Below are 26395 nucleotides of genomic sequence, written 5' to 3'. Positions count from 1 at the left end.
TTTGTGATAAGCGGGGAGGGTTGGCCACAAGCTGTCTCAAGCCAACAAGCATGACTTTACAAAAAAGGGGAGCAAGACTGCCATTGTCACTCCAGAGATTTTTCCCCTGTACATACTGGGGCCCTTTCTGGTACCTTGTTTGGATATCTTACCCGCTAGTGTTGGTTTTACTTCATTCTCTGGTTGTTTTAACTTTCCCTTTATGGGTACTTCTTCCTGTGGCTGCGCAGGCTTTTGACTGGAGTGCTAGGCCGTGAGTGCTTTCTGGTAGATGAGGTGAGTGGAGCGACAGAGGCGTTTCTTCCGCGCTGCTGGGGCCTCACTATCACCCACAGGTTGGCTGTTGGGCCTCTGCCCAGCTCCATCCTACAGTCTAGCAAAAAAATATTTGCCCACCTTCAGCGACTGTGGGTCTGGAGTCATCTCCCACACCTGAACATTTTTGGAAGTCTCTGAGGCCTAATGGCAACACAGAAACCCCACAATTGCCTGCTAATACCATTAAAAGGAGTATCAACAGTTCTCCATGCTCAGTGTCCTTTGGCCACTGGAAATGCAGTCGGGCGCAGGCAGCTGCTTCTGCTGCAGAGCACCAGGCTCTGTCTGAATCCTTGAGGGGGTCACAGATTTGTGTCAGGCTGCTCCTTTTCATCCACGCTGCCAGCGTACAGAGGGCACTGAGGAAGCCCCTGGGACACCAGCAGACAGGGCAGAAGAGGAACAGGAAGAGGCCACTGGAAGAATTTAGAGTCAAGTTAGTTATAACAGGAGCAGCTGAACACACTGTGCATCCAATGGTTCTGTTAGAAACAGTGATTATTCAACCGTTAAGACTGCGGAAAAGAAAGATACGAGGAAGTATCTTCTGTTGAGATGGTTTCTACATCCCACATGAGTAACCCGTGTTAAGCTTTAAAAACACTGGTTCGACAACAGCTTGTTTGCTCCTCAGCAGCCCAGGTTACAGGCAGCTCGGTGGAGGCAGCCGGGGCAGTTGGGGTTCCCGCGTTTGCCGGGCCCCAAGCACACGGGTGCGGGCAGCGGTGCCCCAGGCAGGCAGCTGCCAGACTGCAGAATTTTTTGGAAAAAGAATTTTGTCCAGCCCGGGCCGGGAGCGGGGCGGCCGGGAGGCAGCGCTCCCCCCGCGCCGGGGCTGCCAGTCCGGGCCGGCGTGCGCCTCGGAAATGAGGCGTTTTGGTGCAGAAACCGAACCCGAGACCCTCTCCCGGGCGCAGCGGCTGCCGTGGGCGATGCTGTACCGGCCTCCCCCGGCTCGGGCCCGCCGGCGGGACGGGGGCACCGCGGGGCCGCTCCGCCTCCACCCGCGCCACGGCCGGGCTCGGCCCCGCGGCCACAACCGGCGCAGCCAGGGGCGGGCGGGCCCCGGCGCTGCCGCTCCGCCCGCCGGGGCGGGGACGGGGCGCGTAGATTCCCGGAAAGCTCCGGTCCCAGTTTCGTTTCTGGCATCTCGGGGCAAGTGGCCGTCGGGGCGATGGCGCAGCTGGCTCGGTCGCCGTCGGAGCCGGGCCTGGCGGGGCTGGAGGAGGATCTGACCTGCTCCATCTGCCTCTGCCTCTTCAGCTGCCCCGTGACGGTGCCCTGCGGGCACAACTTCTGCGCCTCCTGCCTGGAGCTCTCCTGGGGCGGGCTCTCGGCCAACTTCAGCTGCCCGCAGTGCCGGACCACCTTCCTGGACCGCCCGCAGCTGCAGAAGAACACGGTGCTGTGCCGAGTGGTGGAGCAGCTCCAGGGCTGCGCCGGGGCCGAGGACAAGGCGAAGGCGAAGGAGGTGGAGGTGGAGGAGGAACAGGAGGAGGAAGCGGCGGGCTGCGGGACGGAGGTGCCCCCTGTGTTGTGCGACAGCTGCCGGCAGGCGCCGGCCGCGCAGACCTGCCTGACCTGCATGGCCTCCTTCTGCCCCGAGCACCTGCGGCCGCACCAGGACAGCCCGGCCTTCCTCGACCACCAGCTCTGCCCGCCGCTCCGCCACCTCCACCGCCGCAAGTGCCCGCAGCACAACAAGCTCTTCGAGTTCTTCTGCAGCGAGCACGGCAGCTGCCTCTGCTCCCTCTGCCTCCTCGACCACAAGCTGTGTCACACCAGTCCCGTGCAAGTGGCCAAAGCCGACGCCAAGGTGAGCGGCTGGGGCAGGCAGCTCTTGCCGGGGCTCCCCTTTGCTCCCCTGGGGCCTGGTGGCTCCCTGGGTGGTGGGGTTGTGGGCTGTGGAGTGCCGGGGGGAGGCTGGACCAAGACTTGGACTGTGAATCTCATGCCTGGCCTTGGCGAGCTGTTAGCCGTCCTCCAACGTGCGCTTGAGCGCGTCTTCAGAGTCGTTCCTTGCGTTTTCCTCCTCTCGCCAAGATGGTGCTCGGAGGGTAGGGGTGGGCGCTGTCATGGAGTCGATTGCCAGCTCCTGTCCTGTCCTGGGCTGACCGGCGAGGCCCAGGTGTCACCCGCAACTCCGAGCCTCCTCCGCTGCTCACTGCGCAGGGTTCACTGCATGGCTGTACCACAGGGTCACCGAGGGACTGTAGACAGACATTGCTCTGTGCATGTTCTTAAGAAGCAAAGAATTATAAAAGTAGCCTAAGGAGATCTCTAGCATGTAGATAAAAGCCAGGAGAGGTTCTCCACAGAGTGGAAGGGAAGGAAACCAAGCCTTTGTATCTTACTGCAGGTGAAAATCAGAGGGTAGAAGAGTAAAGCATGAAAAGTTTAGGTGGCCAAACTCCGATCTGTTTGGTGAGTGTGTATACTGCTTACCCTCAGAAGTCATCCCTGATTTAGCTTAGCAGCATCTTGAACTAAAGGAACAGGTAATTCGCATCTGAGCAGTAAAATTCTCAATTAAAACGAGATGGATGAACAGTAGTGTTAACCTAGTGCCCAAAGTCCAACCTGAGAGCTAACGTAACGTTTGTTCTTAGCACTGGGAGCTGCTATGTGTGTGTGAGCACTCGGGCCTTATCAGGGGTGAGTCAACAGCGTGCATCTTGCTGTTGGGAGAGATGCAGCTGCGGGGAGGGTGCCAGCTCCACAAGCCACACATGCAGAAGAGTACTTTTACATCCTGTAAGCTTTAAGGAGCAGTAGATTTTAAACCAATAGTACCAAATGCTTACAATAGTTATTTAAAACTTTCTGTAAATATGACTCTTACTCCATGACCCAGCTGAGAGCAGACTTGACAACTGCTTCTCTGAAATAGTTTCTGATCTCTTCTATTGCAGTTGGCGCTGAAGAAGAAACTCGTGGAGCTGCATAATCAGAGTCAGAGAGCTGCTCAGGCAATGAACACTGTGAAAACGAACCAAAGCCAAGCTGCTGTAAGTGGGTAACTGCTCTAAATGCTGTCAGGTTGCTTGGCATATGCTAGTCACTGCATGTTGTTGATGCTTGTACTCCTACGACAACGGCTGTAGTATTGAGATGGCATTGGCAGGAGAAGACGTCATTGGGAAAGAACAGAAAAGAGGCATTTTGGCGGAGCCAGGCAGCTCCGTGGGAGATGGGAGTAAACCAGCCACCGTGCAAGGGTTTTATACTCACGTGTGCTGACACACTTGGCCCGTAACGGCACTCAAACCCATCCTTTCCTGAGGCACCAAAGTGCGTGTCCGTGCAGCCCAAGCGAAGGGATTAGTGAGCTGTAATGGCTGCCCCCGTGCAGACATTTGGGATGGCTCTTCCCCATAGATTACCACAACTAATGCTTGCTCTTAGCTGATGATCAGGGTTGCCATTTGTGCTGACGGCTGGATTGGGTACACCTCACTTTTACCATCCTTTCTGAACCAAGTGGTAGAGACCAAGAAACTGAAAAGCTGCTGGGGTAGCACTTCTGTGCTCCTCTGGAACGTCTCTCAGAGGATCAGGAATAACTTTGTATTAACAAGAGATGCCACATGTCAGAGGTTGAAACAGCTGCAGCCGTGCAGGTGGTTGTGCAGTGTCCGAGCTCGCGGCGGCACAGCCCCGTCCCAGTGCTGGTAGCCGCTGGATGGCCGGCCTGGCCTCTGCCCCACAACCCCTGCAGCAGGGATCTGGAGACTGAGAATTGTCCTGATTCCTTGGAAGGAAATGAATTTGCTTTCCAAACTACATAGAAATACATAGCTTTTCTATTGCCTGTTTCAAGTAATTGAAGCCTGCGTGTTCCTTAAAGGCTTTCTTGTAGTAGTAGTAAGTGGTACTTTGTTCACAAACTGTGCTTTTGAAACCAGTATCTGTCTGCTCTTGTCTGCTCCAGGAGGCAGCTTCCAAAAAGAAAGATGTGATCAGAAGTGAGTTTTCGGAAATTAAAGCTTTAATCGACGAAAGAGAAAATCAGGCCTTGAAAGTAATTGCAGATGAAGAAAAAAGAGTTTGCAATAAGTTTGAATATATTTACTCTGTTCTGAGATCTAAGAAGAATGAAATTCAGTCTCTCAGAGATTGGATTGAGAAGGCGCTGACTGAAAACGATGACATTCTGTTTTTGAAGGTAATATGTCCTTTAAATGCGACTCCAGTTCTTCGTGTTTCTAGAATGCAGAATCACACAAACCTGCTGTGGTAGTCCTGCTCTCCAGACACTTTCAGTCAAATGGTAATGCAGTTGTGTGCAAGAATCTGCTATAAAAGGATGTACTGCTAAGTACACAAATACCAGCGTAAGAGTGCTGAAATGAAGTGGTGTCTGTCTGGTAACTCCCCCTGTTCAGCCACTACCTCTCCCAGAAGCAGAGGGGCCAGAGGGTGAGAGAATGCACCTCCACGAGGTGTTGCAGCTCCATGCTGTGACACCATCTAGATCTTTCTTGCTGCTTCAGGTATCACTTGGGAATTAATGCATGTGGGTTGCTGCTGAAATTTTGCCATGGGTCTTGTCTGACTGTAGCCTTTGCTCCTCTGCATTTGAGATGAATGCACAAACCCCACCCCATTTAAAGTAACTTGGTTGTATTTTTCTATGTCTGCTACACAAGGTGGTCTGCATGAGATATTCCATTTGTCATTTCAGAGAGCAGCAGCACTACAACAAACATCAACAAAAGATGCTTTTGTTCCTGTAATTGAAATGGACCAAAACTTGATATATTCCACTCTTCAGTCTACCATTAGCCTTAAAAACACTGTGAAACTTTCAGTGACTCACTGTAGGGAGACAAGAGCGGAAGGTACTGTATCACTGGGAGAACTGGCATTTTCTGCCTTGGCTTTGAGCTCAAATGAGGGATCTTCCCCCTCCAACCCAAATAGCATTTTAAAAAAATGGTGCAGCAAATACAGTTGGTTAATGTAAATTGTCTCTTCTAACTTCTGCAGCCCTTCACTTCCATACAAAAGTGCTACAGTCTGGGCTAAACTAGGAGAAAAAACATGCCATTGTCTCTTCACTTTTATCTATACTTGGATGAGCTGAGGAGTATCATGATACTCTGCCCTTCTGGCACAGCTCAGCCTTTATTCCTTACAGTAATTTATGGTTTTATTATGTAGCAGGGTTGGATGCAGTTAAGATGTGGATTTGAGGGGAGATATAAAACATTTTAGAGTGATAGGACTACGGTTACCAAACTCTAAAGGTGCTGATCGTTTTAAGTGTTGTAGAACAGAGCTCTACTTACTCTATTAAGCAAAAGTATCTTTTGGACTGGGACACGGGTATCTTCTGTGGAGTTTCCATCTCTGCCAAGTATCATTTAAGTTCTATTCACATAACTGAAAAATAAGATTGAAAAAGGCTTCACTAATGCATTACTGTTCCTGGGAATACAAACCATAATGTAAAATATGGTCATTGCAGCAAAACTAATGCCTGGGAAAACTAAGCCCCCTCCAGCGGCTCCTCCAAACAAAACCGTTTGTGGTAAGAAGCCTCCAGGACCACGTAAGTACTAAAGAACATCATCCTCTCCTAACTATGGGTTTACTATTAAATAAGAATTCAAGCAGTTACCTGAGAGCTCTTTGCTTTAGCGGTGATGCGTGATTATCTGTAGTGAGCACACTGGCATGAGAAAGGGAGGGTGTTTTGGGTTATTTAGTGATGGATGCCTCTGCAGCTGTAAAGCAGCAAACTGTGCAGATACAATGGTGCGTTAGCCTCAGTGTGTGCCTGTAGTGATGTCTGTGCAGGCTGTAAAGCAACACAGAGCCTCCCCACCCTCTACTTCTTGCAGGTTTGTTTTTTTTTTCATTTGTACTAAATATCTGTTGGCTTGTTTGATGGGTTTGTATGTATTGAATCCTGCTTACAAGTGTTTATGTTCTGTTTTTTTTCTTTCCCTCGCCTCACAAGAGCATACCATGAAAGAGAAGATCTCTCACCAGACTCAAGCCACTTCGCAGGTGGAGGCAGATACCAGTAAGTGGTGATTACTAGCAGCCTTACTCAGACATTTTGCTGGTCATGTCTCACATTCTAAGGCTGGGGTGATGGAGACGTTCTTCGTGGCAGGTTCTACTGGGGCCTTTCAGTGTTGTTTTATCCAGATACTGGTGTTACTGCTGCACTCTAGCCTGTCTGGAAGATCTTCCATATTCTCTTTTTGAAATAAGAAACTACTTCTGTTACCTCCACTGAGCTCTTGACACATGGTCCTTTCCATTCACAAGTCCTGTGTGTGGAGCACTCAGTGGGGTCTGTTGTGGATTGCTGGAGTTGAATGAAGTTGTACCTTCTGTTGCTGCACTAGATCTGTTGTAAAAAAAGGAATAGTCTGTGTGCCTCATGGGAACAGGCTTATTATCCCTTGTCCTAACATGCTGCATCCTGGAGTAGAGATGAAGCTCCTTCCAGGCTAGGCGAGCTCCATGTGTAGCTTTCCAGTATGGGTGTATTTGTACATGGCTTCAACAGGCTGGACTGTCAGCTTTATGTACTGCTGCAGCTTCAGAAAAGCCATGATGGTGGTGTTACAGCTGGCATAGTCTATCAGTGGCTTTTCAGTCTCAGTAGAACTCACAGTCCGCTTTTTTTTTTTTTCCTCCAGAGGAGAAGAAGAAACCTGTTAAAGTTGGTGAGTCCAAGCTTTCAGCCTGCTTATCCTAATTTTCACTGACTGCTTTTAAAATAAGTAGATGATCACTAGTGTTGGTAAGCAAAAGTTCAACTCTTGCTCTGAGAAGGCTCTTACTAGCCACTGTGAGAGTGATCAAGCGCTGAAAGAGGTTGCCCAGAGACAACAGGGAATTTTCGAAACTTGACAAGACAGTGAGCAACCTGAGCTAATAATGAGCTAAGTTAATGCTGCATGGAGCAGGAGGGTAAACCAGATGATAACCTCTAGAGGTCCACTCCAACCCGAGTGTGTCTGTGTTACGCATGCAGGGTTTCTTCCCAACTGGTCAAACTCTCTTTTCTTCTGTTTCCACAGCACCAACCACAGGACCGCTAAATGCTGCAGCTGTTGCTTCAGTTAAAGAGCTTATTGACACCTTTCTGAAGAAATCCAGAAAGGAGCTTTTGGAGTGTAAGACACCCAATATTAACACTACTTGAAGATGAACTTTCTGCACTTAACTGCACTGGTGTTATGTGCCCTCTGTAGTTATCTGACAAAAATACTTTGGAGGGGGTGTAGTTAGCTTAGTTACTTTAGTAGGATATCAACTGTTTTTTTACAAGTGAAGAAAATTTTTGGAGGAAAAGGCAGCAGGAGGTTTTCTTTTGCCAGATGAAACAAATTTATCTTCAGTGTTCATGTATCTTTATGAAGGTAAATGAAGTTTTCTCAGTAATGGCTTTGGTTTCGCCCAAAATGCCTGCGTTAGGGTAGCCTAGAAATACGATGTAATGCACCGGATTTTTCTTTGAAATGAAATGCAGGCTTTTGTGTGAGCCCATGATGGCTTGCTTAAGATGCTATACCAGACGGTATACAATATGGTATACCTTTCACTGCCAGATCAGCAATCCCCTTCTTCTGCCAGCATATATTTTGGGTGGTGAAGGAATCCCATGGAGATGCAGGAAGGAAGAAAACTTACCCTCCATTTGCCTGCTGTGTAATACAGAGCTGGTGTTGAACGCAGCAGCTATTACTGTGGCCCTAAGAACTGCCTGCATGGAGGAGAGCAGAGCAGGGAGATAAACACACACAGGAACAAGTGCTTAGGCAGGACAGTATAAATAGAATCATTCAGGTTGGGAAAGACCCTTGGGATCATCGAGCCCAACCATCAGCCCTACTCTACAAAGTTCTCCCCTACACCATATCCCCCAACATCTCCTCCAAATGACCCTTAAACACATCCAGGGATGGTGACTCCACCACCTCCCTGGGCAGTCTGTAGTCTACGGGGCTCCCCTCCTCAGCATTCAATGGAAAGCACTTCTCTTGAATGCTGTGTTTCTTTATCAGTGCCACAAATAGACACTACTGGCCCTTAACAACAGTTTTCCCTGCTGAGGTTTTCATTTTGCTTTTGTAAAAAGACAGTAAAATGTCCCAGCAGTTTTTGTGGTGGTCATCCCAGCAATGACTGATGGTCTGCTACTCCCTAGTACTTCCATCACTCTGTCTCCTCTAACCGTATCATCTCTCCTCTTTGAGTACAACCATTATGCCACTATCAGCTCAAAGAGAAGCTGGTATACGAATGAGCCAGTTGTGAATGCTCAGGAGAGTCTCCTACCTGTAATTTTTTCATACATCTCAGGTCTTGTAATATCTGAAGAGCCCAAGAGGGGGATACCCAGGAGACAGCAATGCTTATATCTAATGCTGTTCTCTAATCATGGTGTAATTTAATTCCCTTCCTTTTCCTGTTTCTTCCCACTGGCATTGTTCACCCCTGGGGTAGGCTGCTCCCCAAGGGATCATTCAGTGCTCTTCAGTACCTTCAAATGATTCATGTCATTGCAGATGCTGCTAACATCACACTGGATTACAACACAGCTCATAACAAAGTGGTTCTGTCTGAGAGATATACCAAGATGTCTGTCTCAGACACCTCCCTGAATTATAACCACCACCCTCAGCGCTTCACCGATTGTTTCCAAGTGCTGGGGTTCCAGTGCTTCAAGAGAGGCGTCCACTACTGGGAAGTGGAACTGCAGCAGAACAACTTCTGTGGCATCGGCATCTGCTACGGCAGCATGGACCGGCAGGGACCAGAGAGCCGCCTGGGGAGGAACAGCAGTTCATGGTGTATTGAGTGGTTTAATTCCAAAATATCATCCTGGCATAATGATGTTGAAAAGTGCTTACCCAATGTGAAGGCTACCAAGATTGGTGTGCTGCTCCACTGCGAGGGAGGGTTTGTGATTTTCATGGCTGTTGGGGAGAAGCATAACTTGATCTATAAATTCAAAACTCAGTTTACTGAAGCCTTGTACCCTGCCTTCTGGTTATTTTCCAGTGGCACTGTTCTCTCTCTCTGCCCAATGAAACAGTAAGGTCTCATATCGTCATTTAGTTTGCCTAAGTACTTACATGCAGATAATCAGTCCTGCAGCAACTCTTTGTATGTCTTAGTCTAAGAAGTCTTGAAAATTGTCTGAGACAAAAATTATTAGCTCTTTTAAGCAGTTTAGGAAATCTGCTGATTGCTGGTCTCAATTGCTAAAGCCTTAGATAGTGATTTAGTAAAATGTTGATGATTGTGAAACCTTTCATCACAGTTTTTACTAAGACCTTGATTGTGCTTCTAAAAGCAAAGTTATTATACAAAACCATTGTTAAACGTCTTCAGTAGTCACTGTGGCTTCTGTGGTTTGCTGTAAAGGATCCCCAGAATTCATTTTCAAGTCCAGATGTGTTCCACAGGTAGCAATAACCCCTTTGAGAAAGAAACAGGAAGAATACTTTGACAAGTTCAGGTTCCAGGCTTTGAGGTTGCCTTTTTCTCTATACACAGACTGTTATCCATAGTCAGGATTTGCAATACACGTGTTCTCAGTGTATGACTCCATGAGATGGTACACAATGAACTATTAAAATCAGTAAGTTTAGGTCTTGTGACGCTAAGTTATAAAAGCCAATATGACAGATCTCATCAGAATGGAAATGCAGAGATGTTTAGAGTTGACAAATAAGAAATGGTGTGAAAATCACCAGGAAAAAATTACATTGACTCAGAGGCTGGGAATATGCCAGAGTCTTCAGGAAGAATCCTGCAGAGCAGTAGTGTGCGCCTTGTAATATGGTTTGTGGGGTGAAGCATTCTGTCTCATGTTCTGACCCAGAACATGTTTCACATCTTCACACTGAAGACTCTTCAGTGGTTTTTTTGTGTGCTGAGGAGTTCAGGAAGTGCATTTTTGGCTTGCATATGGAGCATAAATGTGCTGTCCGCTTAAAGCAGGGTCTCCTGTCATAAAGCTTTTCCTCTTTGTGAGGTGGGATGGTCTCTGCTGGTGTATCTTAGTTGTTCAGGTGGTAGAAACTGGATTTCCTACATGTTATTGGGACTCTTGATTTAAGGAGTCTCAAGAGAGCGTGCACAGTACCTAGAAAATGCTGTTTCCTCTCTGTGTGAAGCCTGTGGACAGATAGGTGAGTCTTTGGAAACATACGTGGAATTAGCACAAAGGAGAATATACGTCCATTCCCACTGGGATGGATTTTTAATTCCCTTGGTTTGCTTTGCTTTGGGTTGTGGTATGTCTTCAGAAGTCCTCACCATGTACAGAGGAATCTGTACTGCATTTCTTACTCAACAACTTAAAAACAGTCAGTAGGCAATCAGGGTATTTGGATCTCATAAGTTATTGGGCCTGTATCTTGTTGGTGCCTCTGGACTTACTATGCTAACTCTTACTTCTTGCAGTAGCCCATGAAGAACAGGAAAGCTCACATGAGAGACTTCCTGGACTTTGGTTTGTAAAACTCCCCGTTATGGGACTGGGTGAAGTAAAACACAAAGCTACTGCTGGCAGTTTGAAGAGGAATTGTTAGAAGGCTCAGAAGAACCTCTGTGACCACATTTCATATTAGCCAGAGTGCTTTAGAGAGAGACTTGCAGGAACTGGGGCTTGGTGTCTCTATTTTTACTTGGTTTGTGAACTCTTAGTATTTTGTCAAGGATAGCATAAGGCTGATAAGACACTTCCATTTCTTTGGCTGGAACAGGATATGGAATTGATGGTGACCTAAATGTGCCATGGCTGTCTTTGGAGTAGTTGTACTATTTCAAGGGTCTCAACTTTCCAAAGCAAGTCAGCACTATCAAACTAAGCAGAACACTTCAAAAGATGCAGAAGGAAGATGTGTCCTGCTAGGAGCCAACAATGAATGCAAACCTCTTTTTTTTCTGCACTTCCAGTTTTTCAGCCATGAGGGACAAGAGCAGTTTCCTCTGAGAAATCCTGTCCCTTTGGCTGCTTGGCTGTGCCACAGGGCTGCAGGAGTACTCTGTCCCCTTGTTCATGGGGAAAAAAAGTGCTCCAGTGGTTTGTGCAGTGGAAAAAGTCCACATTTTCTATAGTTTGTTTCTTGACTTTAAAGGGGTGTTTAATATTAACCTCTAAGTCTAGAGGCTTCTTTAGCCATAATCTGGAGTGATACGCAAGCGAAGAATATCTCTTATTCTGCCATGTTGGACAAGGTTGGATTCTTTAATGTGACATTGGTGTATGACCAACAGTATATAACACGTGAGGTTTTCTGGATTACCACAGGCAGTGAAACAAGCCTGCTCCTGTATTCTTGAATCTCTTTTTTTGTTTTCTTTTGTGCTATGAATGACTAGAAGTGATAGAATGAGGTTCTGTTGATTTGGAACGAAATGAGAAATGCATAACTGAATTGGTGCACTTCTGAAAACTGTTACCTTGGTTAGCTTCAGATATCATGGATATATCGAAACATTGGGGTGATATACCACTAGAAAAAAATACTAGTTACAGCATGATAAATAATGGTTCAAAAGCCTCTTCAACACAACTGAAGTGTTTTTACTCAGCCAGTAACTATCAAAGCTGTACTAGTTTTAAACAAAATGTAGATACAAGCATGTGTTTTAATTATACTTCTCTTTTTAATACTATAAAGAACTCAACTTATCCAGTCTAGAAAAAGAACTAATTCTGGAGTTCATAAACCCATGAGCATGTGGAATGATTTGAATATTAATGTACAAGTGAGTAAATGGAGAAATACTTGCCCACTGAAAATATACTAATCTGTTTAAATTTAATCCTTTCTTCAATGAAACCACACATCAGTAAAATACTGCAGTTAGAAAAAATAAATGCTTATGTAATTATAAACCTGTTGATTGTACTGATAAATCAGCCATGTACTTCAGTATGTATACCACATGTTACTTCATATAGATGTGTCAGCTAAGACATCCTTGTCAGGGGCAATAGACGTAGATTTTATGCCATCTGTTTTATGTCTGTGCCTGTAACTTTTTGAAGTTGACTGTTGTTGATCTTTTCAGCTGTAAAGTGAATGAATCGTGCTATTTTGAATTAAATGAATACTCACGGTAAACCCTAACTCTGAATGTTTTGTTTTGTGCTCAAAGTTGAAGCAAGAGTAAGGAAGGCAGAAATAAAGATGCTGTAGTGTACAAGTAACAGGTCTTTCACTATGTAACTGGCTGAGTTACACAAGAACTGAGGAAGAGAGAAAAGGACAGCCACATAGGCTGTGGTATCGTCTGGCCTGTCAAATGCTGTCCTAAATTATCTCCTTCACCTGAGCAACGCACCCTTTACCAGTAATACTGCATCCTTGCTGAGGATGAAGGGAACATCCTATCCAGCGAAGGAAACTGGAGACCATTTGGGGTAAGCAAAAACATGGTCATCAGCTGGGGGAAGATGAACAAGTAAGGACTCAGTATGTGCAGTGAGATTGCTTAAAAAAGCCTTAGGTGATGTCCAGCATCTGACAGCTTAAGTTACATCTGGAAGCAGCAATGCGTGATGATTCCTAATATTACTTGGTGAAATCAAACTAAAGGGCTTGTGGTTTGCAAGCTGCTGCCTCCCCATGTGGCCAGTGGAAAGCAGCTCAACAGGGACCTGCCCTGGTGGCTCAACAGACTTTTAAAAATTAGTCAAAACAAGCTGAAAATTGACTTTTCCACTTAAAGTTCTCAAAGTGAGTTAGGCTGATGAAAGTTTTGGTGAATAAACTCTCTGAAGAGTTCCCAGAGAGTCAGACAACAGTATTGCTTGATCAGCATCTTCACTAAATACTTGTCCCATGACATCCCTGGGATCAAGAGGTCAGTTAGGTCTGCCAGAGCTTGGCCTCGGTTTCCACAGACAGACAGATACTTTGACCCTGCGTAAACCTGACTCTACAGCCTGGGTCCTGAGCAGGTACTGAAATCCAGAGAATTCAGCATGCGCAATTACTCATACAAAGTCTGTTTTCTTGCTAATGTAATTTCTCTTGATTTAGCTTTGTGGTGACTTCTTCACAGCAAAAGGAACAACAGACTTGGACTCCATATTCTCTGGGAACACGTGTGAAAATGTTTATCAAGATGTTTCTTAATACTTGTTTCTCTTCCTAAAATAAAACTGTATTTGGCTAATGTTTAACAGACTGTGTTTCTATATCCAGTTCTTTGACTCCCTCCCATCTCTTCCCCCCCTTTCCGATTCCCAATTGAGTGGCTGCTACTTCTCAAATAATCAATATGTCAGTTAAAAACATGTCACGGTGTGGTCATTGTATGAGTCCTATTCAAAGTTCATGTCATTTAGACTTTCATTGGCAGCTATTTTGTCCCATTAAAAAGTTCAAGACAGCAATTTGTGAATCTTGCTCAGCCAAGTAGAACTGTGAAAAAAAAGGAGTTATTTCAAAAGTCAATTAATTGTGGTCTGTCAGAGTGCTCCTCATTCAGTTTTTTTCCAAGCCTTGTCAGGGGCTCACATCTGTCAGCCCTGTGTTTCCCAGGCTGCTATCAGATGCCGTTACATTGAAAATAATGGGTTTATTCACACCATTTATTGGACTTTGTGTGGTAGACACATTTGTATATCATTTTACGGTGTAACAATTCAATTTACATAAAATATAGGCAATTATGTGAGCCCAGCCAAAGCACTAAGGGAGGGTGGGAGGAGCCACCATTAAAATAATAAAAGCTAATTGAAAAGAGGCAGATAATTTAAGTGAAAATACCATCATGAGCAATTCTTGATCCTAAATTAGTTCAACAGAACTTTAAGGAGGTGAGTTAGTTGTATTTTGTCTTGTTTGTATTAAACTCCCTAATGTTTTTCAATGCAAGAAGAGAATTTGTACTTTTTATAGCACCTATGTTCCATTTTAAAAATCAAGTAGTTCTTGGTGGAGGAAGAAAGGATTTTTTTGCTTTAAGGTTAAGGTTTTCCCCCAATTTAGAGAGAGTTTCCACATTTGTCTGTAAAGGGATGTTGTGCCTTAGAAGCCTGATCCTGCAAATCCTACTTTTATTCTCCTGACTGCAACAAGGTAGTTTGTGTATGGTTTCATTTATAAGGAGTCAAAACCAAAGTTTTAGGTAAAATTATCAGCAACACTTTTTAATGAAGTGTAACACTTTCTCTTTTGGAGTCAGGAATATCATTCTTGCAAAAGTAAATCTCCTAGGATTCAAGTCAAGCATTCATTTTGCATGAAACTAATACTCAAGCAGTTTGGCTATCCTTAGTCTTGGCACTGTAGTAGGTAAGAACATTGCAATTTTGCTGTAACTTCTCAAGTTCAAAGTGAAGAGGGCTGTTGCTCTGTGGCATGCTGTAATAGTTGGTCTGACAGTGGACCTGGAGCTCCCGTATTCCCTGCTGACCCCTGATTTATTTCAGGTACTTGCCCATGGATGACAGTGAGACTCTTCCTTTAACTAGTGAGATATTATTTCCCTGAAGATAAAGCAATGGCTTTCTCAAACATTACTGGGATTATATCCTGAGACACAATTATAAATACGTTAAGTGTGACTGCACTAATTACAGAAGCATGAATGACATATCACTAAATTATCACTGCATTGTACTGAAAACAAAACTCATCACTTTGAAATGAAGAAAAGCATTCAGAAAAACTATAAATATTATTAATTCTGACTCTCCATGACTATTTTGGAAGCTTTGCTAGATTTCAATAGAATGAGATCAGGATCATTAAAAAGGGAGAAAAGATAGACTTGGTCAAGGACAGAAAAAGAGAAAAAATTATTCTTCTTCCCATGTTGAATTAAGCATACAAATCTCAGCACAGAACGAGCTCGTAGGACAGGTGTTAAAACATGGACTCTCTCACTGAGAGCAGAAGGTATTACTTGAGTCAGCAGCAAAGCTCAGCATAAACCTCTGATTTCGAGACTTTGGCACACAGCTCCTGTGCCTTCCTGCTAGAACTCTTAAGGTCTCTGAAAACCACGACTTTCCCATTTCATACTGTGACAGAAGACTTATTGTTCTACTTTGTTATACAAACAGGGTTCTTATCCTTTTGTTTGAGAGAAAAGTTGAGCTTACATTTCAGCAAAAAATATTTAAACATTTACCTTAACAATGATAATAGAACTGGAGAAAGGGAGTGAATGAGTCAAATCCCTAACAAAGGGAATAAGCCTATATTCATGTAATTAATTTCCTACAGAATGGTGTGTTGAAAATTCAGTGCATTTGAAACTGCACAGAAAAGGCAAGGTAGACATGAGGAAAAGACCAGCTGCATTCAAAAAGGGCCAAATCCACTCTGGTGTAAGCAGGCAAAACCTCATTCAAATCAGTCAAGAAGACTTAGCCTGCAGTGTCTATTCACAAACCTTTACTTCATGGTGTTGCTCCAGTCATTCAAAGACTCATTAGAGATTCCTGCAGCTCTTTTGTCTTTCAATGAACGGGAAAGTGTCCTGTCCCTCTTTTGATTCTCTATCTACACATCAGGCACAAGTCCAGCAAAGAACAAATGATTAAGTGCATAAAGAACCCTGCTGCTTTATGAAATGTTACAGATCAGAAGGATTATGGAAAAGGCTTCACTTCCTTCCTGGAAGAAGCTGAAAGACTTAAGCTTGCAGTGCTGAAGGACAAAATGTGCAACATGCTTTCCTCAGTAATGATAATTCATTGGGTTAAATTCAACCACAATTAAGAAAGGAGATCACTTGTTTGCTTGCGATGTTCACAAATATGTTTTGACTATAACTTAGGTTCCCCCTTCCCCATAGTAAGTCTAGCTCCAATCTTAAAGTTAGAACTAAGGAGAGCTGGCACCCAATTCCACCAAGAATTCTCTCATTGCCTCAACTCTCCATATGTGAAACAGTGATAGTATTTAATCCCTCGTGACCCAATTTTCCTGTATGTAGAGTTGGAGAAATTGATCCCCAAAGACTGGAAAAAACCCATGAGATGAACATGAAGATGCTTTTGGCATCCTTACTTTGTTTTTAGTACCTATTCCCTGAATTCCCTGAATCACTGTGCTTTTGTAAGGCTGCCTGGCCCTATTTATTCATCTTTGAAAGGAGGAAAATCCACAGGATTTTCGAGGAACAACTGAACAAAGAGTTTTTTTAGTGCCATAAAAGTGGTTTCTCTTCTATATGGCTCTTGAACACAGAATGACAAACTCCTGGGATATGTAACTTCCTGTAATAGATCTCTGGAACTGTACTGATTACATCTCCTTTAGGATGTCTAGGACTCTTTTGAAAGGTTTTACCATCTATGGAGAGAACAAGCAACAGAACAGATCTTACATGGAAGATTGCTGCTTTATGGAAGGTGCTGACTCTAACCATTAAGCAAGAATTATGGTCAGCTGTAGCTAAAACTCCTTGTTGCTGTTCTTCACCTCTCTTACTCCCAGACCACCTTTCTATCTTTATAAATTGGCTTCATTTTTGCTGGTTTCAATGCTTCATACCCTCAATGCAGTTGGTCTCTGTCTGTTCTTTTGCAAGGAGGGGGCAAATAAAGTAGTGCAGGTGAACTCGGGATACATTCAAATGACATACATAATGAAGCAGTGGGGATTGCAAACTGCTTGCATAATATGTTTTGTCTCTGTTCAACCTCTTGTCCGAGAAGACTAAAACGAGTGCATAAATGCAACTGTTGGCTCCTATTATACATAAACTAATATAGCTAGTGCAAGAAAGATTATTTCCCTTTAGCTTTTATTCTGCTGTGGCTAAAGAAAGGACTCTATGGTTCAGTTAGAAACTATGTGAGGTAAGATGCCACAGGAAGAAACATTGCTTGCTGCCCTCGAAACTAAGTACTTGGAAAACCACAACATCACCCTAGGCTAACAGAGCTTAAAACACCGGGAGACAAAATTAAAATGCCCTGACCTAGCCACAGTTCCTTGCTGTGATAATGGCTGTCCACCTTGTCACACTAATAAAGTCACTAAAATTAAAAGAGTTATGACCTGATCTTATGTTACTCTTCAACTACTTTACTGCTCTTCCACTGATTCAAGTTTTCCATTTTATCCCAACAGAAACACTAGTTGCTTTGCCCCACTGTTAGACTCAGGTCTAAACTCAGGATGTATCTAAACATCCTCAGTCTTGATGCTGGAAGAAATTTGGACCAAATGTAAACAGCAGTAGCGTTGTTGATTTTAGCACAGCAGAACTTTTTCTAAACATTACATGTTTTCCCCAGAAAAGTCAGAATATTTGTTTAAAATCTGAAACAAAATGAACCCAAAAAGATTTTCTCCAAGAAAAGTTTTTTACTCCACCACTTGGAAACATTTAGATACCTCTACTAGTTACTGATATGATGATAGTTATCTCAGCTCTATGCAATACAAGGAGATTACAGTCAAATAGAATTAATATATCCAACATCCATGATTTCTAATAAACTCTTCATTATTCTCACTGAGTGCAAGGATTTCAGTTTGCTCACTACAAGGATGACAAGTCCACAGAGCTGTGGATTAAATCACCAGATCACATGCATTTTTAAGTATGCTGTTTCACTTCACACCGGGTTATTTTAGTTTTTCAACCACTCATTCACTAAACTACTCATTTGCTTTAAAAAGAACACATTATTTCAAAAGGGATGACGGTCTATGAAAGCAAATATTAATTATGACATTAATGCTATAAGAAATGGCTAAGGACCCTTTAAAAGGCAAAAACCTACACAAGTTTGACATCTACAAATATACAAAACAAGAAGAAATGTAGTACCTCCAATCTATACTAAAATATTTTATCTCATATTTACAGTGCAAATACCAACCAAAGAAGAGTACTCCATTTAAAATCTCAAATATAGCATTGATCTCCAGCTCTCAAAATCCAGATACTTGGATATCCCTGTACAACCTTGTCGTGGTTTAACCCCAGCCGGCAACTAAGCACCACACAGCTGCTTGCTCACTCCTCCACTCAGTGAGGAGTGAATGGGGGGGGGCGGAAAAAGTAAAACTGATGGGTTGAGATAAAGACAGTTTAATAGGCCAGAAAATGAAGACATTAATAATAATGATAATAATATGATAATAATTATAATAAAAGAATTAGAATATACAAAACAAGTGATGCACGATGCAATTGCTCAACACTCGCCGATCAATGCCCAGTCAGTTCCTGAGCAGTGGCCCCCAGCCAGCTTTCCCCCCAGTTTATATACTGGGCACAATGTTCTATGGTACAGAACATCCCTTTGGTGAGTTGGGGTCACCTGTCCTGGCTGTGTCCCCTCCCAACTTCTTGTGCCCCTCCAGCCTTCTCGCTGGCACGGCATGAGAAGCTGAAAAGTCCTTGACTTAGTATAAACACTACTTAGCAACAACTGAAAATGTCAGTGTGTTATCAACATTATTCTCATACTAAATCCAAGCCACAGCACTGTACCAGCTACTGGGAAGAAAATTAACTCTATCCCAGCCAAAACCAGGACAATCCTCCAATACTTTGCAACAGCCAGTTTGCAAGACCTAGCTGTGGGCCCAGTAGTATGAATACCAGATACTACATTCTCACGCAGACACCACTACAACCAAAACTTCTGATTATTTCAATGCATTTCCCAAACACCTTTTCTCATCTGGTAGTCATAGAGTTCTAGTGTTCATAATAACTAAGGTGCAGTATCCCCCATCGGCCTGTTTGCATGGGGAGCAAAATCAGACGCTGTCAACTGTGCAGAAATCAACGCTGCACTGCACTGCAGAATTACATCAGCTGTGATTTTGCCCCAGAGGGGCTAAGAACCTGCCAAACCTGTCAACTGCCTGGAGGTTTGGTAACTATGGCTAAGACTATAGTTAGCATTCATTTTTACACAAAACAAAACAAAACAAGACACCATTTGGAAGGGAAATCAAGTAGAGGTGGGGGAGGAGAGAAAAAAATCTAGAGATAAAGCACACAGGATGTACACAGAGCAAAAAATGTTAAGAGAGAATTTTGTAATACTGAGCACCACAAAAAAAGACAACCTTTTCAAAATTCAGTTATTTTGTGAGGCAAAGAAGATGTGAAGAGGGAGAAACTAATGCAACTAATGAAAATGTGGATTAAAAGTCAGAGTTTACAGGGCTCACAGAGCCATTATCTTCAGGAAATTCTCCAGGCCCCAGTTTCGGTGAAATTGTTAGCTTTAGTCCTTGGTTTTAACTCTAGTTCAGACTCAGTATCCAAAAACTGGGCTGAAACTTTTCAACTCTCAACTCCTGTCAGTTGAGCTGAAACTCACATGGGTTGGCTCCTCTTTCTCTGGCAGCCTGGTAAATGAACATGAAATCTTTAAAGCGAGGCGCACAGCCCAACCAAGCTTCACCAAAATGTTCGTTTCCAGTGAAAAGGAAATCTCCACCTCCCTTCTTCACCTTGCATTGCAGCAGGGTTCGTACAGGGCCTCGCCATTCACCACTTGCTTCATCCTGCTGGAAAATTCTGTTTTTCTGTCTGTAGACTTTCTGGGCGCTGACATCAACCTGTGACATGTGGTTCTCTGAATCATGGGAAACATTTCGGATTGATCCTTTCACCACTAGATGTGAAGAAGACAGGAGTTGGTTATGGAGCAGCAGGTAAGCAGTTCAGGTATTAGGAGCTCACTGAATCAAATAACTGGTGAAACAGATTTGTTGTGCAGTTTGTACACCTACCACCTACAGGTGGGCACATTTCTGAGCTTACATTGCATCCTTTACACAGAGATCCCTACACACAGTGCCATGTGCTTGGAAGCATGTTTTATGACTACCCAAATCAACTAACATCTGAGCAAAAAGCATATAACTTGCTTGACAATGCAGAGCAGTGGTAAAGGATAAAAAAGCACAGGAATTCCATTTGTTCAGTCTATGTTCCAAGACAATGACTGTCACAGGCTACCTCCTTCCTGCCTTCAGGGGACTCTGAAGTTTTTCCTTTGACAGCAGTAAAAGAGGTTGATCCAAGATGAATCAGAATATGATTTGATTGGAAGAAATAAGAGCTTGTTAAACGTTTTTCATTTAAAGGTTTGGGATTTTCTTCCTCAAAAGAAAATGGCATTCATCCGTCCATCAAAAGATACTTTGGGAGTTGATGAACGACATGCAGAACTTTTAAAGTGGCTTTATCTGAAGCCTTATTTAAAATCACATAGTATACGTGTACCTCCTTCTCCCACAATGATCCTAGCTGTTTTCTGGGAATGAAAGAATAATAAGCCATAGTCTTTCCGACTGAAAGCATCCTTTGCATCAACTGTACAGAGAATGAAACATCCCATCCGACTGTGTTTGCTATCCTGAATCCATTTTTCTCATTCTCACTGCCCCTGTTCTTCACAGCAATCAATTATTCTTCTATTAACTAAATTAATTCCAATTCCATACCCAGAGAAGGCTCAGAAAGAAATAAGCCACCATTTGAGCCAAAAGTTCTTGAGCAAATGAGAGGTTACCAATGCAACAGGAACATAACCATGCTTCTGCCACAAAACTCTTTCATTCATGTATGGAGAACTCAACAACCCAAGAGGCAGAAAAAGCTTATTTCTGAAGTTTCTGAGAACTTCCTCATCTAATTCAATTTCCAAGGGAATCCAGCATGTTGTGTAACAGATGTGTCTGCTCTCCATCTCCCTCGTTTTTAATCAGATGCAGTCAAGTCTATTGACAAGCTATAATGCGCTTGTTCCTGGTGCTCCAAGTTGCTCCTGCGCTGCTCAGGGCATAGTGACTGAAGACCTCCATTTTAAGAATAACTATAAAGCCCCTATTCACTCCCAGTGTCATTTACACTTTCATTAGCAGCTATTTTCTCTAATCAAAAAAGTTGATGATAGCGATTTGTGAGCCTAGGGCAAGGAAGTCAGGCCATAAATAGAGTCAGTTCAAAGGGCCATTTCTTCTGCTCTGTTGCTGCTTTAAGTGCCCCCCATTGTGTGCCTGGGCCTCCACATCTGTCAGTCTCTGGTCTTTCAGGCAGTGCAGAGGCAGAGCGCCTTGCATGGGAACTGATAACTTCATCAAGTAGAGACAATGGGCTGGATTGCATCAATTAATTTAGAAGAAGAAAAATTACCAGATAAGGAGCACTCTAAGGGAAGCATGCGCTACACTCTGTTTTTGTATCAGCACAATGATGTTGGTGTTTGATTTTATCAGTAGACTTGAAGTATGGCAACTCCTAGTAGGAAAGCATTAATTTGGTGGGGGGTTTTAAACATTGCATAGGGGTAAATATAGTTCATAGTTTCACTTCTTTACATAGGTACATTTACAGCAATATAATTGCAGTCACGTGGAGAGGCAGCTCTACAGGTTTAGCTGTTGGACATAATCAAAGAGGTACAAATTTTCATGTGCAAAACTATGGGAACAAAATGAATGAATCATGACTGAGAGAAAAAGAAAAAAATATATTGCATTATTAAGTAGAGCAAATGGAAAAAGCTTTTAATGTGCCATCAAATCAGTATTTATTATTTCTTACCTTACGGAATATTAACTGCTTTGATTTCTCATAAGGCATGAAACCTAACCAGTGTGTCACTGAAGGAAGTTTAAGGCACCTGAAATCCTTAGCTAACAACTCACTACCTCTGCAGAAAAAGAACTTGGAAGTGTGCAAATTGGGCAGGAAGAGAGAGGGCATATTCATCATCGGAAAAAAAAACCCAAACCCAAATGGATGAAGGGAATAAAAAGGAACATACCAAGAATGTACAATGTGTGTGTATGTGTGTCTACACACATGTGATTGTTATGTGTGAGAGCCAGCAGCACACCTGTGAGAATTACTTTCAGTTCAGTTTTAGATTGTAACCCTTCTGCCTGCAGGAAATGAGGACTTTGAAAGAACGCTTCTCCCTCCTAGGTTTCATTACTTCCCCTCATTCAAATTCTTTTTCACAAAGCTAGTTTCTTTCTTGGATCATAGAGCACAGTCATGCTGTTATTTTAAGAAAAGCAGCAAATAAATCCAAATAATCAATGCATAATTAAAGGCAGGACGATTTCCCTTTAGTCAGCTTACCAAAATCACTGCTGCAAATGGCCATAAGAAGTTCCAGGTCATCACAAGGACGGCACATAGCTAGAAAAAAAGAACAGTTAGTTACTTATAATACTACACTATGTCTTGTTGCTAAAGGACTGGTGAATTACGAGAGGAAATGGGGCAGAACTACTTGCTTAAAGAGCATTATGATCAGATGCAAACCAAAATTCTTGTTATGCAAATACAACCAAAGCAAAGAGGATTTGTAACAGTCATTGAGTGACAAGAGGACCTGAAAGCATATAATCCCTTTAACAACTGATAAAGCATGCAAAAAATATAGCTGAAAACACAGCACCTGGCACATACCTACCCTCCATCATTTTTCAACCTTTTCAAATTTGGTTCTGTTCTGACAGAAAGAGGGGAAGATCCTCCTATATTACTTGTGGATTACAACAGACAGGAATAAAGACAAGCATCTATGCGTGTGCTGGGAGGTACAATGTCTTCAGACAATGCAGCTCCACACCCAGGGAACACTCCAGCATTGCCTACTGAAACTTTAGTAATCCAGTGTGGATATGGTTGACTTTTATTCCAAGTGTGGGATAGCAGCATAAGTCATTCAACATAGTGATAAAAGAAAACAGCCTATGCCACATCTGAAGCCTTCCTGAGTCTAACACCAGGTTGTAGGGTTCACTGAATCAATCAGGACTGTGCCAGCCCTACTCTTAAACTCCTCCAGGGATGGGGACTCCCCCCCTGCCCTGGGCAGCCCATTCCAACGCCCAACAACGCCCTTCTGCAAAGAAATACTTCCTAAGAGCCAGTCTAAACCTTCCCTGGCGCAGCTTGAGGCCATTCCCTCTTGTCCTGTCGCTTGTCCCTTGGCTCAAGAGACTCATCCCCCCTCTCTGCACCCTCCTTTCAGGGAGTTGTAGAGGGCGATGAGGTCTCCCCTCAGCCTCCTCTTCTCCAGACTAAACCCCCCCAGTTCCCTCTGCTGCTCCCCATCAGACCTGTGCTCCAGACCCTTCACCAGCTCCGTTGCCCTTCTCTGGACACGTTCGAGTCATTCAAGGGCCTTTTTGTAGTGAGGGGCCCAAAACTGAACACAGTAATCGAGGTTCGACCTCACCAGTGCTGAGTACAGTGGTAAGATCCCTTCCCTGTCCCTGCTGGCCATGCTATTGCTGATACAAGCCAGGATACTATTGGCCTTCTTGGCCCCTGGGCACATTGCCCATGTCAAGGGATATCAGATGCCACCTTGGATCTGCCCCAGCAGCGAAGCCCTGAGGCTGGCCCTCCTCTTACCTTCGACCAGTGCCATCTTCTTGAAGTCAGGGCCAGCAGGGCTCTGGTTGCTCAGCAGCTCATACTGGAAGCTGGCAGTCCGGCGGCTGATGTCCCTCTGCGGGCTGGCCTGCAGGAAGAGGGCCACTCGTTGCGGTGTGTGGGCACTGAAGCAAGACACGTGGTGGGGTCGAGCCCCCTCTGCCTCGCTTACCACCAGATGCAGCTGCCCAGCACGTTCCACGTAGATGCTGGCACCTTGGAAGTCACTGGCAGGCTTGATGCAGACAGTGGTGTGCTGGGCACTGGAGAGGTTGGGCTCCAAAACGACACGCAGGGCTCGTGCTGGGTACATCCATTCCAGGGAGCCCTCGGTGCAGCGTAGATGGACCTGCTCCACTGCGCGGGAACGGGGCTCCCAGCTCAAACCGCTGCCAAGACAACACCATCAGTCCGTCACTAGGAGTAGCCAGGGCACAGGCAGAACAGCCCAGCAGTCACTGCCACGCTGGCTGCCCAGAGCTCTGGCTCCAGCCTAGCGACTCTGAGGTTAATTCCCCTCCCTCACCTCCGACCACCGTGCAGTGCTGTGGGGAAGGGAGGGCGATTGGTCACCTCTGGTGCTGCAACAGGGTGCCTTTCTCCTACCTGCAAATCCACGCTTGGATGCCTGCAGCATCCAGAGAAATGACAGAGGGAAAATCCTCTCTGCTAAAGAGCAGCAAAAGCTTTCTGTGCCATGGGCCCGGGCAATGCTCAGCTCTCCGGGAAATCCCATCTGCAGGTGGGAAGGGGTGCGAGCCTCTGACTCTGCAGTAGGAGCTGCACAATGAGTACTGATGTACGTCTGAAAAATTTGGTTTAAAAACCTAAATTTCTAAAATTGTTTTTAACATTTCCAATGAGAATTCATCAAGAAAACGTTTCTAATCAAAGCAGGCTGTGCTGGCCCTGCTCCTGAGCTCTTGCTCAAGCTGGTGCAATCGCGTTCAGAAAAGTTACTTTTGCTCGTGTCACTTATGAAAATCAAATCCCTAATAGCAGTATTAGTTAAAAGATAACAAAATGCAGAGGAAAGGGATAGAGTTTTTGAGAAAGCTTTGCTGCCTGTTTTCCTGCCAAAGTTACAGAAGACAAACCGCCAGCGAGGCGGAGCTGCCATCCCCCGGCAACGGGGAAGACCCGAAAGAGCCGCCGGCCCCGCGGCGGGGCTGCGGTTAACGGGACCCGGTTACCGGGGCGGGTCCGGGCCGCTGCCCCCGCGGAGCCCCCGGTTGAGCGGAGCCCCCCCGGCCGTACCTGCCCCTCCAGCTGCAGTAGTCGGCGGCGCCCGGCCGCTGCCCGCCGCCCGCCAGCAGCAGCAGCCGCAGGACGGCCAGGAGGGGGGGCGGGCCCCGCGCCGCCGCCATGCCGGGCCCCGCCGCACAGAGCCGGCGGCCGCGAGCGGGCCGCGCTATAAGCGCGGGCGGGAGAGGGGAGGGGGGTGCCGGGGCTCGGGGGGGAGCGGGGAGGGGGGTGCCGGGGCCGGGCGGGAAGGGGAGGGGGGTGCCGGGGCTCGGCCGCCGCCCCCGGGCCGCCCCGCGGGTCCCCGGGTTCGTGAGCGCCACGGAAAGACAAAACCCCAAAACAGGCGGGGGGGGGGGGGGGGCGGGTATGGTACAATAGTGACGCTTTGCCATCACCATCGCTGCGCTGCTGTTTCCTTACCCCCTTTCTACGTTAGTCCCCTCCTTTGTCTTTCAAACATTTAAAAGTGATTAATAACAGTTTCTCAGCGCGGTTTAGGAACAAACAAAAATCGTGTCAACATAATCAAAGCAAACATTGAATGATTGATGGAAATTCAATAGTTTTAACTTCTGCTTTCACGAGTACCTTTCAGGGGTCCGTGCACAAGAAAGCACAAGGGCCCGCAATTATCATGCTAAAAGCCAGGCTGTGCCTGCCAGTAATTAGATTTCTATATGCATTGCCCTTTCCATATTTTCAATGAACGACACGGGGAGCTGCTCTTCTGCAGGTCTGAGTGAGCGAGGCTCTTTTCTGCAGCTCTTAAGCGTGGAATCAGGATTTTGCAGCGGGCCGGGGACAATGGCCCTCGGCGCTGCTGGGTGGCACATGCTAAGATCCGCTCGGCATTGTTCCCCCTCTGCGCCACCGCGCCCGCGGCCACCAGGACCCTCCGGCCATCTGTTACCTTGCGGCGAGCAGCGTGTTCTCGCATTGCCTACAGACGCACAAGGGAAGAGCAGCACTTCGGCTGTTGCGTTTCTGCAATTTGGGCTTTTCCTTACGAGGAAATGTATTTGCTAGAAGAAATACCCTGAAATGAGAGTTTTAGCACTCAAGGGTTTAACTCCTTGAACCTTATTTGGACGCCCACATAAGCACCTTACTTTTCATTTCACTACATATTTTACATTTGTACTTTTATTATCAAGACAGAACTAGAATTTCAGTCCTGACTTGCACTTTTCTAAGATCCAGTGTTCCTCCCCACACGTACCTGTGGTGTGACTTCCTACACAACTTTAGGCTAACGCCTGGCTCAGGTTGGTGCTGTGTACGGTTCACTCCAACAGTTCTAAAAACATTTAAAAATGCATTAAACCTAGGTTTGTATTAAACATTAGTGCCAGTGATCCTCAAAGCTCTGTGAAGCTATTATCTTATCCATCTAAGAAAAAAACAGCTGAATATCTATGCTCTGACCCCATCTTGAATGGGAAAC

General features: G+C 45.0%; 2 protein-coding genes across 4 annotated transcripts; one reads left to right on the top strand and one right to left on the bottom strand.

Moving 5' to 3' along the window:
- The first annotated feature begins 1434 nt into the window (after positions 1-1434).
- Positions 1435-12434, top strand: TRIM25 (tripartite motif containing 25). Of its 3 annotated transcripts, XM_074847770.1 has the most exons (9): positions 1436-2134; positions 3231-3326; positions 4250-4483; positions 5003-5159; positions 5789-5872; positions 6284-6349; positions 6978-7004; positions 7362-7457; positions 8853-12434. In XM_074847770.1, the coding sequence occupies exons 1-9, from the start codon at positions 1493-1495 to the stop codon at positions 9383-9385; spliced, it is 1935 nt and encodes a 644-aa protein (XP_074703871.1). In that variant the 5' UTR covers positions 1436-1492; the 3' UTR covers positions 9386-12434. The 3 variants fall into 3 exon arrangements, with proteins under 3 accessions (XP_074703872.1, XP_074703871.1, XP_074703873.1); XM_074847771.1 differs by lacking the exon at positions 6978-7004 and having other exon boundaries at positions 1435-2134; XM_074847772.1 differs by lacking the exon at positions 6284-6349.
- Positions 12435-18356: 5922 nt separating this feature from the next.
- On the bottom strand, positions 18357-25073 carry LOC141932777 (meteorin-like protein). Its single transcript, XM_074846851.1, has 5 exons — positions 24964-25073; positions 23879-24095; positions 23686-23794; positions 22399-22458; positions 18357-19918 (listed from the first exon to the last, which is right to left on the bottom strand). The coding sequence occupies exons 1-5, from the start codon at positions 25071-25073 to the stop codon at positions 19602-19604; spliced, it is 813 nt and encodes a 270-aa protein (XP_074702952.1). The 3' UTR covers positions 18357-19601.
- Positions 25074-26395: the final 1322 nt, after the last annotated feature.

The sequence above is a fragment of the Strix aluco genome, chromosome 21, assembly GCF_031877795.1.
Source record: "Strix aluco isolate bStrAlu1 chromosome 21, bStrAlu1.hap1, whole genome shotgun sequence".
NCBI classification, from domain to species: Eukaryota; Metazoa; Chordata; class Aves; order Strigiformes; family Strigidae; genus Strix; species Strix aluco.
This window is presented reverse-complemented; position numbering and strand designations above follow the sequence as displayed.

Excerpts from the sequence above, each read along its gene's own strand:
- TRIM25 (XM_074847770.1), top strand. The coding sequence starts at position 1,493 with ATGGCGCAGCTGGCTCGGTCGCCGTCGGAGCCGGGCCTGGCGGGGCTG. Across the intron at positions 2,135-3,230 it reads TGGCCAAAGCCGACGCCAAG|TTGGCGCTGAAGAAGAAACT; the intron begins GTGAGCGGCTGG and ends CTTCTATTGCAG. Across the intron at positions 5,873-6,283 it reads TAAGAAGCCTCCAGGACCAC|AGCATACCATGAAAGAGAAG; the intron begins GTAAGTACTAAA and ends TCGCCTCACAAG.
- LOC141932777 (XM_074846851.1), bottom strand. The coding sequence starts at position 25,073 with ATGGCGGCGGCGCGGGGCCCGCCCCCCCTCCTGGCCGTCCTGCGGCTG. Across the intron at positions 23,795-23,878 it reads CTGGGCAGCTGCATCTGGTG|GCCAGCCCGCAGAGGGACAT; the intron begins GTAAGCGAGGCA and ends CTCTTCCTGCAG. Across the intron at positions 19,919-22,398 it reads CATTTGCAGCAGTGATTTTG|TGGTGAAAGGATCAATCCGA; the intron begins GTAAGCTGACTA and ends CTTCACATCTAG.